The 12544-nt window shown below is 39.6% G+C and overlaps 1 protein-coding gene across 5 annotated transcripts in view; it reads right to left on the bottom strand.

Moving 5' to 3' along the window:
- GNPTAB (N-acetylglucosamine-1-phosphate transferase subunits alpha and beta) overlaps window positions 1-12544 on the bottom strand; it is a 52633-nt gene that overhangs the window by 19825 nt on the left and 20264 nt on the right. For 4 of the 5 annotated variants that reach the window (XM_036459114.2, XM_045587593.1, XM_036459112.2 and 1 more), the window contains 5 exons: window positions 10239-10358; window positions 8927-8968; window positions 6755-6960; window positions 5343-5407; window positions 4939-5073 (listed from right to left, as the gene is read on the bottom strand). In XM_036459114.2, coding sequence (XP_036315007.1) covers window positions 4939-5073; window positions 5343-5407; window positions 6755-6960; window positions 8927-8968; window positions 10239-10358 — 568 coding nt within the window. Of the gene's footprint in view, window positions 1-4938; window positions 5074-5342; window positions 5408-6754; window positions 6961-8926; window positions 8969-10238; window positions 10434-12544 lie in introns of all 5 variants that reach the window. The other variant, XM_045587594.1, reaches the window with a different exon arrangement.

The following is a 12544-nucleotide window of genomic DNA, read 5'->3' as shown; positions in this document are numbered from 1 at the left end:
TTTGGCTCAGTAAATAGAGCATTGGCCTTCGGACTGAAGGGTCCCGGGTTCAATTCCAGTCAAGGGCACATGCCCGGTTGTGGGCTCGATCCCCAGTGTGGGGCGTGCAGGAGGCAGCCTATCGATGATTCTCTCTCATCATTGATGTTTCTATCTCCCTCTTCCTTACCTCTCTGGAAACAATAAAAAATATATTTTAAAAAGGGAATGATGTACTTAATAAGCCCATATATGAGATAGTGTATGGTTAGAGAAAAAACATACCAGCTAATAAAATTGAAAAAACAAATTAGCTCCTTCTAGTGATCCGACAACTCAAACCAACTACGTCTTAATATGTGCTGGTGGTTGTCTAAAACTTAAATCAGTTCCAGAACTGCTTGTTTAATCTGTTTATGTCTTTATTTTAGGAATAAAACCAAAAGAAAGGGTGTTGTGCTTTTAGAGAACAGGTGCATAACCAACTGAAGGGAAGTCATAACCAATTGAAGGGAAGTCACTAAAAGGAGGAGCATGAATATAATATTCCTACAATACACTGTGACCTTGAACATGCCCTGAACAGAGGTCCAGGCAGGACAATATGTTGTTTGCACTGTCCTTCCTGCTGAACCATGCAACGTGGTCAGCCTTCAAGGATCCCGGGCAGCCCTTTCTCTTTGAAAATTTCCCCCATGTCTCTGATTCACACAGACTCTCCTGTCTCTAAATGCCAACCTCAACTCTAGACTACTCTGTATCTAATCCTCTACTGTCTTGTTTTGCTACTTGAACACTTACTATACAAACATACTGCCTCCCAAAGGAGATTACAAATAGCGTGAAGACAGACTCACGTCCTCCACTGCTTCTGCACACCCACCCAGCAACCATTATCATGGGACTGACCCAAATGTGAGACTGCACTTTAGAGCTTTCGGGAGATATTTCACCTGCTCTAACATATGTTAAAGAAGTGAACAAGAACAAAAAGAAAAAGAAAAATGAAAAAAAAAAAAACAAGCAAAAACCCACCATAAATGAAAATGTCTAAAAATGCAGGAGGATTTAGAACAAGTGAGCTGAAAATAAAGACCAATAGACAATCTAGTTTCTCAAAAGGTGAATTCTGTGTCCAGCACATACAAAAATTCTACAGATTATACAAGAATTCACCTCAAGGTATCTCAAACTAGAGAAAGTCTTTAATAGAAAAAGATTGGTTTCATAAGACTGTAGTCCACAGTAAAGTTTTTATGAATTCAAATCTATTACCTAGTAAAAAGAAACCATTTTCCTCAAGTCCTACCTTCCCTCCAGAGGGTGCAGGAGTACAGATTTTGGCTGTGCTCTAACCAGAATAATAAAGGCAAAGTAATGTTGTATGAATACAGCCGTGGCACCATAAACCTAGTGAGGCCTATGGATAATCACGCTGGCTGAACTGTTTCCCTTTGTGGTCTAAGACAGTGTATCTGATGTGTGGGTTTACAGTCACAGCCTTTTTTCTTGCTCCCTCTTCAACAAGCATTTCTTGAGTGGCCCCTCAATGCCAGGCCCCAAGATAATCACTAGGGGTACAAAGGTGAACAGGCAGTGCTACTGAGGGGTCTGGGGCAGAACAGAGCTCTAGATGGCAAGGCCTCCTGGAGGAACTGAGAGGACAAAATGGCTCAGCTGTCGAGGCCCTGGAGCCCATGCCTAACGGCCCTTTCCTCCCACAGGCCACAAAGCTCCTCCAAGGAAACATCGCCCACGCTGAGCTCAGAGTTTCCTTTCTAGAAAAGCTCGCTTCTCCCACGGAAGCTCTGAGTGCGGCTAATGCCATCACTCCCATCTTCTCTAGAGGCTCCCACTTCCCCTTTCATTTTTCCTTCCCTCTTTCCCAGCTAGTAAGTCGCCAGGTCATGCTGAAGGGCTCTCTCTGGTGTTTCTGGAACCATTCTCATCCTTGCACCACTGACAAGGCACTTACTGAACCCAAATGCCTTTTTTTTTTTTTTATACCAAGAACACTTTATTGGTTTCCAGTTCTATTACTTAACACTATCTTCCTCTTCTCCAAATTAGAAACAATTCTCTTTAATCCATCATGCAAAATGCCTGTTATAACCCTTTAATTTTTTCCATTATAAATATTCTATATAATAAAATCTATATAGCGCCTGGTCGTCCGGTCAGCTGTTCAACCAATCAAAGTGTAATAGGGTAAGGCAGCTCAACTGCTCACTATGACATGCACTGACCACCAGGGGGCAGACGCTCCAACTGGTAGGTTAGGTTGCTGCTGGGGTCCAGCCCATTGGGACTGAGTAAGACAGTTCAGACATGCCCTGGAGCCCTCTCACAGTCCCTCCCTGGCTGGCCAACCTCCCGAGACCCTCCTTGCCCCCCATCATGCACCGGTGGTATCCCTTGGCCTGGCCTGTGCCCTCTTGCAATCTGGGATCCCTAGGGGAACGTGAACCCAAATATCTTGTTGGGCTCAGGCAGCAGTGGCTTAACTGGTTTTCCTGCCTCCAACATCATCTTGTCTAATCCCTAACTGCTACACCTTTTCCTGCTGTGTTTCTTCGAAAGGTGTCCTTCTGCCCTGGCTGGTATGGCTCAATGAGTGTCAGCCCATGCACCAAAGGGTCTCAGGTTCGATAATAGGCAAGGGCGAGTAGCAGGTTTGCAGGTTAGATTCCTGGCCTCCATCAGGGTGTGTGCGGAAGCAAGCAAACAATGTGTCTCTCTCACATCAATGTTTCTTTCTCTCCCGTTCCTCCAGTCTTATTCCCTCTCACTGAATATCAAAGGGGGAACAAATCCTCAGGTGAGGATTTTAAAAAAAGTGCAGATATACCTGTTTCTGTAACTCTAGAACCAATAGCTAGGAAGCCAAGAAGCCAAATAAACATGGCTGAAATCGATGTTAATCTTTGGTTTTATCTACCCCAATCAATAGCAAAAATAGTTCAGGGGAAAGAGGAATGTAATATATCTTTTAAAAGAACTGCAGATTAAGAAAGAATTCAACCCTAATCTAGCTGGGCTCTACCATATTTCCAAGTACCATTAAAAAGTAATGGAGGAAAATATGAAAAAAACACACACAAAAACATATAAATGTCATTCATGTTATCATTATTTACAAAAATTGTACAATGTATCTTAAAAGAGCGAAACACATGGGAAAAAGAAACAAGCTGGGGAAAGAATATGAAAAACATGTTCAAAACAGGTACTACAGTAAGAACCCCCCACTTACAGCTCTCCCCACCACCTCCAGGTCCATCCTTCACCTCCCAATTGTTCAATGACATCAACAGGAACAAGAAGTAAGAATGAGAAAGCTAAACACAGTGGCAGGTTTTAACACTTCTTAGTAATATCAAGAAAACCAGGGCCTAACAAATTCTGAGCCAAGAACCTTACGCCCTCTCTTTTAAGAGAAAAGACATCCATGTTTTACAACCTGGAAGGCTTTTGACTGATGGCAGGCATCCTGACGTAAGGTCAAATGGAAGGTATACCCACGGAAACTGCGCCCTAAATCAACAAGGCAATTGGCTCTGAAAACAATACAAACTTTGTTTCTCCAACAATTTAGTTCTCCACCAAGTGGTTCACAGAAAAAAATGTCTAAACCGGACTTCCGTTTTCAAACTGACACCCCATTCAACCTGACACCTCAGCTTGACAAAAAGCATCTCTCAGGCAACAAACTAAGGAGAGAATGCTTTCCTGGCTGGTGATTAGCACAATTTTAAAACATAAAGAGGCCATCAAGGGTGCTAATGTTGCTAAGGGTGTGAAAGAAGCAATGATCACAGACGATTGAAGAGATAGAAAAATGCGTTCAATTTGAATAAAAGAAGAGCAGTTGGCCAGCCATTTCCAAGACAGTGATACTAGTATATGAACAAGCTAGGATGCTGCATGCTGACCTGAAAGACATCCCTAGACCTAGACAGAATGCTAAAGGTGATTCAGTGGTTGGATAAATTTAGGAAAAGAAGTGTTTATTTATAGACTAAACCGTACATTAGACATGTACCGTATATGAGCGAGGTTAAAAGGGGAATCATTTTTGGATCTGGAACGAATTAATTCAATTTACATTATTTCTAATGGGGAAAAAGGATTCTGTTTTTGAAGAAATAGCTTCTCCAACAGCTTTCCAAAAAGAATTAAGTTCGAGAACTGACTTCACTGTAAATGTGACAGAAAAGGCGTGTCACAGGGCAGCCTCCATAGTCAATTCTAACAAATAGCATCACTGGTCAAGCATGAGGAGTTAATAAATATAAATCCTAAATATGTTAATGGTTCAATTAGCTATTAATGAAGGGAGGTTTCACATTATCAAATGTTCCAAATATCTGAAGCACACTCCCTCTGAGTAATAGCACCTGACACATAGTAGAAGCTCACTGGTTAAATAAATGAACCTGCTTCTGAGAAACCTGCAACCAAATTAAGACCTTACTCTTCATTTGGGTAAAACAAAGTAAAAACTTTGTTTCTCCAACAATTTAGTTCTCCACCAAGTGGTTCACAGAAAAAAAATGTCTAAACCGGACTTCCGTTTTCAAACTGACACCCCATTCAACCTGACACCTCAGCTTGACAAAAAGCATCTCTCAGGCAACAAACTAAGGAGAGAATGCTTTCCTGGCTGGTGATTAGCACAATTTTAAAACATAAAGAGGCCATCAAGGGTGCTAATGTTGCTAAGGGTGTGAAAGAAGCAATGATCACAGACGATTGAAGACGATTTTTACTAGGTTTTACCCAAATGAAGAGTAAGGAGTGATGATCTCCTATAAACCAAGGCTGTCTCCATAGGCAGAATAGAGACCCACTTTGTTTCTTATAATTGCCAGCTCTCCTATGAAAGAAATGGACCGTACGAGAAGAATCATGCATTAAATGAGATGTTTGTACTGGATGCTCTATTGTCTAGGTTCTTACCAGTTTTATTTTAGAAGAAAGATTTTCTGGCAATTTTGCTTTTAGTTGATTAGTCTCCTTGAAGGTCGGTGGAAACCCACTCAGGAAAGCCAAATCTTGCAATAGCACTAGCCCAGGGACTTCTTTATCTGTGGTCTAAAATGAGAGGGGAAAAGTACAAGTCACTTTCCACATCACAAGGCTGGTGAAATCTTACAGCTGAGAAAACCAGCAAAGATCTCTTGTATCATACAAGCTTCAAAGTCAGAATTAAGATGACTTAGTAGATCAACATTCTTTAATACTAGCAAGCTAGCCTTAGAGGAAAAGTAAACATTAAAAAGTCTCTCAAAGTAAACCAGCTTTACTACTCATACTTATATTCTAGCCTTCTGCAAGAACAAAATTAATTTAAAATAACATACCAAATAGCCCCTCCAAACTGTCTGATGGCTATTTCCTTTAAAGGTTTCAGCATGGGCATCTTCAACTACAATAAAGAATACAACAAGCAAGCCAATTTTTAATGAATACTTAACTATAGCATCTGACAGGACACTGTACAAAGCATTTTGAGAGCAGTTAAAATAGTATTATACATGGTCTCAAAAAAAGGTAGTTAAGGGAGACAAAACCCATCCAACCAAAGTGGAACGAGGTAATGCAGTGTGTAATTAATGTTAAAATTTGCAATCCAAAAGGAGAGATTCGAGTGGGCAGCAGAGACATGGAGATGACAATTTGACAGAAATCACAGCTGGAGGAGCAAACAGAAGGGAGATAATGGAAGCCAGGCCAGAGGCATTTAAACTAGCAGTAGGGACCCACTGTAGATCCTGGGGCTCAAGAGTCACAACTGAGGGAATGCTAAATAGATTATATTTTTTAAAGGTTAAATGATACATTCTTATATAACTACCTATACAATATTGGTCATTTTGGCTCTACCCTTGCTTTATTTTCTTTTTTGCCTGCTTTATTTTCTTTTTTGCCTCTGGCCCTTGAAGAAAGGATCTGCCATCACTGACCTAGATAACTGAGGATGGATGATGTGACAGGGGTTAGGGGATTTTGGGGGAAGGTCAATTGGGGGATGGAGGGGAGGAGAAGGAGATATATGTATTAATATATGTAATACTTTAAATAATAAAATAAAAAAATTTTTAAAAAGAGTGAGCCTATGTCCCACTATAAATGTAAGCGCCACGAAGGCAGAATGTGTTTTTTTTGTTCTCTGCTCTATCCCTATTACCTGTCCTAGAACATCAACCAACTCAGAGCAGTGGTTCAACGAACCTTTACTGAATGAATGATATAATAAGTAGAGCAGTCAAATAGAAACCCAAGTGGGAATTCAAAAAACAGCTTTTAGAAGACTACAGTTTAATGCAGATTTTGCTAATCAAAATCAAGTCTTTGCTATGCTATAAAATTAGTAGAGAAAAATCCAAGATTCTCTCCATAGGTGTTACAACAGAGTTATAATTGTTAACATAATGTCATTGTTTTTTTTTTTTTTTCTTTCTTCAGATGAATTGTTTTCAGAGTACCTTAATTTAAGGACATCTTCATTTAAAAAACAAACAAAGCTAACTTTAACCAAATAACAAATCAGATAACTTACTATAATTTGTCAAAGATTACCCCTTTACTTTTCCTATATATTTAAAATATAACAATAGAAAAACCTAGGCTATTTATACTGAATAAACAGTGCTCGTCAAAGCGAGCACAAAAATTGAATTTTTTTAAAATTGCATCATTCTGTTCCACTCAGAATTGTTAAATTCAAACATCCAATGATAACATGACTGAAACACCCACAAGAAGACCTTACCATTCTTAGTACTATCGAAAACAACAACTGAAACGTTAGTCGAAGGGTTTTTTGGTTTTGCAACATTGAATACATCGCTGGCAAGATGAAAAGAAGGGTAAAGAGATGGCAGGTCCTTCAGTGTGACATTGGCCGGCAGGGCTGGGTCCAGGACAAGCATTGGCACCTTAATGCAGTGTGTCAGCAAACATTCCAGCTGCTTCTCACTGGAAAGAAACACCAACACGCTCACAACAACATTCTTGAAAAAAATCACACTAAAAAGCTGGTTGGTACATTTCCCAGACGTTTGTCTAATAGCCTATTAAAAATCATATTTTAATAAACAAGGAATTTTATCTCAAAAATATAAAATTTAGTAAGGTAGAAGTATGAGATATAAAACCATTAAGCAAGTGCAAATCTAAAAGATAGAGTTTCAAATTTCTATTAATAAAATGGCTGCCACCAAAATTTAATAACTCAAAGTAGAAATGAAAAATAGCATTTCATTACTATCATTTTAAAGATCACTCATAATTCTAGTGACGCCTATTATTAGGCTGAATATAAACATATTGTCTAAACAAACAAACAGGCAAAAGACACAGCTAGAGAACTCACAAAGTGATAGCTATGATTATAAGTAAACTTGTCCAACTTCACTAATAATCAAAGAAATGCAAAAGAAAACATTGTTTACTAAATTAGCACCCTTCAAAAAATACTATCCTGTTTCCCCGAAAATAAGACAGTGTCGTATATTAATTTTTTCTCCCAAAGTTGTGCTAGGTCTTATTTTCAGGGGATGTCTTATCTTTTCATGCGCTAGGTCTTATTTTCGGGGAAGCACGGTAGTAGTGACTCAATGTTAGCCAAGTACTTTAACCTGTTCCTCTCCAAAACTGTTAGTGTCACCATAAATGTTTACCATTTCCTCTTTGGAAATACATGTACTGTATATAATATTAGTCAAAGGGCTTTTTGGTTTTACAACATAAAAGCATATACATACTTCTTCCTCAAGAGTTTATTTCCATGAATCTAATCCAGGTAAGAGAAGAGTACCAGGAAGAATAAATAAACCCACACACAGAAAATGCTGGACCCCCCAAAAAATATCACGAAGTATTGACAACAGTGAAATTACCATTGTGTCTAACATTTAGTAAATTGTAGTACAGTTACCTTATGGGATATCATACAACTATTGAAATTGAAAAGAAAGAAGCATGAAAGTAATTCATCAACAGAAATATGTATAATGGTATATAATTTTAAAAATAGGATAGGACACAAAATTGTACATAGATTACAAATTATAAGTATAAAAAATGCATGAAAAGAGAATAATAAAATGATCATAGTTGTTGAATGAGGATCACAGAATTCTGTATATTCTTTTCACTTTCAACTTTTCTGTAATGTGGCATCATCACTTTAAAGAATTTAAAAGGCATTTAAAAATAATAGTATTAACAATAGTATATATAAGTAAATATAAACAGATGATTCTGAAGGTACCTCTGGATCTCAGAATTGCTCAGGATCAATTTTCTATGAATAATTCTTTTATTTTTAAGTCTGTTAAGTGGGGAAGTGGTCATTAACAAAGATTTCCACTTCTCTGGGAGACAGTCCTGTTTTAAGGATCTAAATCAGGTATGATTCAAATCAAGATAGTTCTATCAGATTTTTGTCACTGAGCTAAATTCCCTTCCTAGCCCTCAAATATAAGACATACAACTTTAAAAAAAAAAAAAAAGACATATAACTTGGACAGAATTTAAAGGTAAGGAAATATACATTAAGCACACAATTAAATAATGGATATAAATGAAACACTGGAGTTAAGAGTTTAAGTGAACCAAGAGAACTGTACACCAAGACAGATTAATGCGAATGACAGAGAAGAAAAACCTTCTTAACTCTTACAAAAAGTGATAAAGCTTTGGTTAGCTGGCTACAACCCAAATAACCAGAGTCCTCAATCAACTACACCTTTGACACTGCAAAATTTCCCACCTAATGAATGCATAGTAATTTGGGGGTCAAAAATTAACCGAAGAGGGATTGAATAGGAGTAAAAGTTAACACAAAATGCTGTGTTCCCAACAGAAACAAGTGCAAACCTGGAAGTTTCACTTTAGTCCTTCAAATTTTTATTCCTGACAGAAAAATCAAACTGCTTACCTCTTCTTAGTTGGTTCTGTTGTGTTCTTCCCAAGGATTTCTCTAAAGAAAGCAGACACATTTCATTACACATGCATGGACCAGTGCTGGCCCTAAATGTGAATAAGAGATGACTTACAACATTGATTTTCTCAGTTACTCCACTGGAACTAACCAGTTGGAAGTACTCTAATGCTCACGACATTTAAGGTACATTATGAAATTATACATTTAATGACATCTGATCAACAAATAATATCATGTGCCTTCCACAGTAATCATGACAGATTACTTAAAACAGAAGCTTTTACATCTTTACAGTGGTTGGCAAACTTATTAGTTAACAGAGCCAAATATCAACAGTACAACGATTGAAATTTCTTTTGAGAGCCAAATTTTTAAACTTAAATTTCTAACACCACTTTTTCAAAATAGACTCGCCCAGGCCATGGTATTTTGTGGAAGAGTCATGCTCAAGGGGCTAAAGAGCCACATGTGGCTCGTGAGCCGCAGTTTGCTGACTACTACGATACTAGCAGACCATGGTACCAGGCTATCAAAGCTGTTTTCATGCCCTGGGAAGGTCTTCCATCTTTCTCTAACACTGAGAGGAAGACTATTAGTTGCAGTATAACCTAGCCAATGACCTGTGATTGGCTGGCACCATAACGCTCACAAAGGAGTGAATGGAGAAGTTCTCAGCAAACACTCCTGAGGAATCAGAGGAGGTTACATCAGTGAGGTCCCTAGCTCAGAAGGCTCTCCAGAAACCCACTGTACCTATCTTTCCCAGATAAAGTAAATAAAATGGTCAAATTACACATTGAAAAGAATTACCAAGTTTCTAGTTCCATAGTATATTAATTGATATTAAAAGGCAATATATTTTTACTGCCTTTATTGAATGGAGAAAATTTAAATCTATAGGCCTGTTTTCTTTTTCAAGGGGCCACCCTAACGCACTGTATAGCTATTTGATGTACTAAAACCTCACTTCTTGAGGATGCCTGGGACTCAGACTGAGTGAGTGGGAAACCAGGGTTCCTTTGGGAGGTTCCTCCACCGTGAGGCCCCTCAGAGACCAAGGCCACCATGGAGTGCCACGGTCTAAAATGACATCTAACAAAGGGAGGCCAGGATCTCACCAAAATGGCTGAGTCCTCTGTAGGCACCGAGAAACAAAGGTGAGACATATGGCTGCCAAGACCTTGAAATAGCATACATTTGAGATGCAGATTTTTGTCTGGATGGCTTCGCAAATGCCACCTTACCCCTCTGAGCTGTACTGTTACTTGTAGAATGTTGTGTTTTGCTTTTCAAATATCAGCTTTACCTCATGGCTTTCTGCTCCTCCTCCATCCGTTCCCTGACTTGCTGCAGTTCCTTCAGTAGTTCAAGGTCGGTGCCATTCACCCAGGTGTACACCACGTCGATCGGCATGGGCAGACAGAGCCTAGGGAAGACCCACAAGTCCTCAAGCTTATATGCATTTTTCCAATATATTTGAAGAGTATGCCAGGTTTAAACGTAGAGGTCATGAAAAAAAAAAAAAACAATGAAAAGGTAATTCCAGCAGGGCATATATCACAGAATTGCACGTTTCAAACTGGAGCTGAGGGATGAATACATGCTGGAGAACTTTATGCAGTTTATGTACTTTATGTAGTTGGCATCATTTGGTCCTCACAACCACCTTGTAAAGAGACTGCGATCACTCCACATTTAGTGTGTGTGTGTGTGTGTGTGTGTGGGGGGGTGTCTTAAAAGTGCACATCAAACTGATACGTTCTCAGTTTAGTGAAAATTGGTAAACAAATGCAGCTAAACATAGAAAAGAATTAGAAGCTTAAAATGACCTGAGTTATCAAGCAGTCCAGAATGAAGACCTAGCTCTATTGAATGCTGTAGCCTTCCTTCCTGTTCCTTGCTGTCCCCAAGTCCTAGAATGTCCCTCCCTCAGAATGTAAGCTCCAACAAAGCAGGAAACTTCCGTTTTATTCCCTGAAACACCCAATGGATTAGAAGAGTGCCTGGCACAAAGGAGCTGAATGAGCCAACGATTTCTGAGACACTAGTACAGAACGTGTGTGTGTGTGTGTGTTGAGCCCTTCAAATTTGAGCTTTGTTTCCCCCTCATTATCCTCAAAATAAGGAGTCAGATAGGCTTTTAATTCTTTGTTATATTATTGTTGTTGTTTTGCTCTTTTGTGTGTGGGGGGGGGAGGGAGGGAGAGTTTGTTTTTAATTCTTGAGTGTCCTTTCTAAACCTTATCTTAGTGTTTCTGTTCAGGTTGTACTCAGGATAAAAGCTTTCTTTCCCTTTCTTTCATCAACTTACCCAATCCTACCCATCTTTCAGAGCCTGCTCTAGAGCTATGACACAGGAGTTCACAGTGACATATGACATATACTTTTGATGATTCTGTGTATAGTTTGGTCTTTTCCAAGTAATGGTAATGGTACAGCTTTGTGTGTGTGTGTGTGTGTGTGTGTGTGTGTGTTTGCCAAGGATCAAAGCTTACTCTCCTTTTGTTTTCCTCACAGGCAGGCATGGGTTAAGGGCCACAACAGTACAAAGGGCTCAAGAGCCTAGTCAAAACATCAGTCTTTGCTTGTGGCTACAATCATACCATGCAGCACAGGGTTAATTATCTCATGGAAAATAAATGTGGTTTGGTGGGTAAATCTTTCCTATTAAAAAAGGAAGGAAAAAAGAAGTGACAAGTTTTAGTTTAAAAGAAGCAAGTGAGCCCTAGCTGGTGTGGCTCAGTGGACAGAGCATTAGACTATGGACTGAAGGGTCCTGGGTTCGATTCGGCCAAGAGCACATGTCCGAATTGTGGGTTCAGTCCCCAGTGGGGGGAGGAGGGGTAGAGACATGCAGGAGGCAGCAGTCAATAATTTTCATCATTGATGTTTCTATCTCTCTCTCCCTCTTCCTTCCTCTCTGAAATCAATAAAAATTAGCTTAAAAAAAAAAAAAGCAAGTGAGATGAGGAAAGGAGTGTCTACTCATTCAGTGAATAAGTGTTTGCCGAGCACTCAGTATGTGCTAGGCACTGTTCTGGATGTTGGGGATTCAGCAGTAAATAAAACAAAACTCAAACCTGTGCTTTCATGGAGCTTACATTCTAGAAAGGTGAAGACGTGAAATAAACCAAATGTAGTCTGATGCTGGCCGGTGTCATTATGGGAAAACAACACAAACAATGGGGATACAGAGTGTGTCTATGTGGGAGGTCAGTGTGAAACGGGGAAATCAGAAACAGCCTCACTGGAAGGTGGCATTTCGGCAGAGATGCGAAGGGAGGAAGTAAACCATGTGGGTAACGGGGGGAAGAATGGTCCAGAGGAAGGGAATGCCCTGTGCAAATGCCCAAGGCAGACACCTATGGGCATGGTCAGAGGCCAGGGCAGAAGCAATGGGAGCAAAGGGAAGAACAGAAGAGGAGGTGGGGGAAAGAGGTCCCAGGGGACGAAGGGCTTCATGGGAAAATGAGGAATCACCTCACACTCAGACACGTGTGATGGCTAGACTAGCATCTACCAACCCTCATGGGTCAAGGTTCACCACTGCCTGTAAATTAACATCTAAACTCCTGCACACTCTGCACCTTGTTTTCTAGATACTCCAATGTA

This window comes from Pipistrellus kuhlii, unplaced genomic scaffold, assembly GCF_014108245.1.
Source record: "Pipistrellus kuhlii isolate mPipKuh1 unplaced genomic scaffold, mPipKuh1.p scaffold_m20_p_3, whole genome shotgun sequence".
Lineage (NCBI taxonomy): Eukaryota > Metazoa > Chordata > Mammalia > Chiroptera > Vespertilionidae > Pipistrellus > Pipistrellus kuhlii.
Note: the sequence above shows the minus strand (reverse complement) of the source record. Positions and strands in the feature narration are given on the sequence as shown.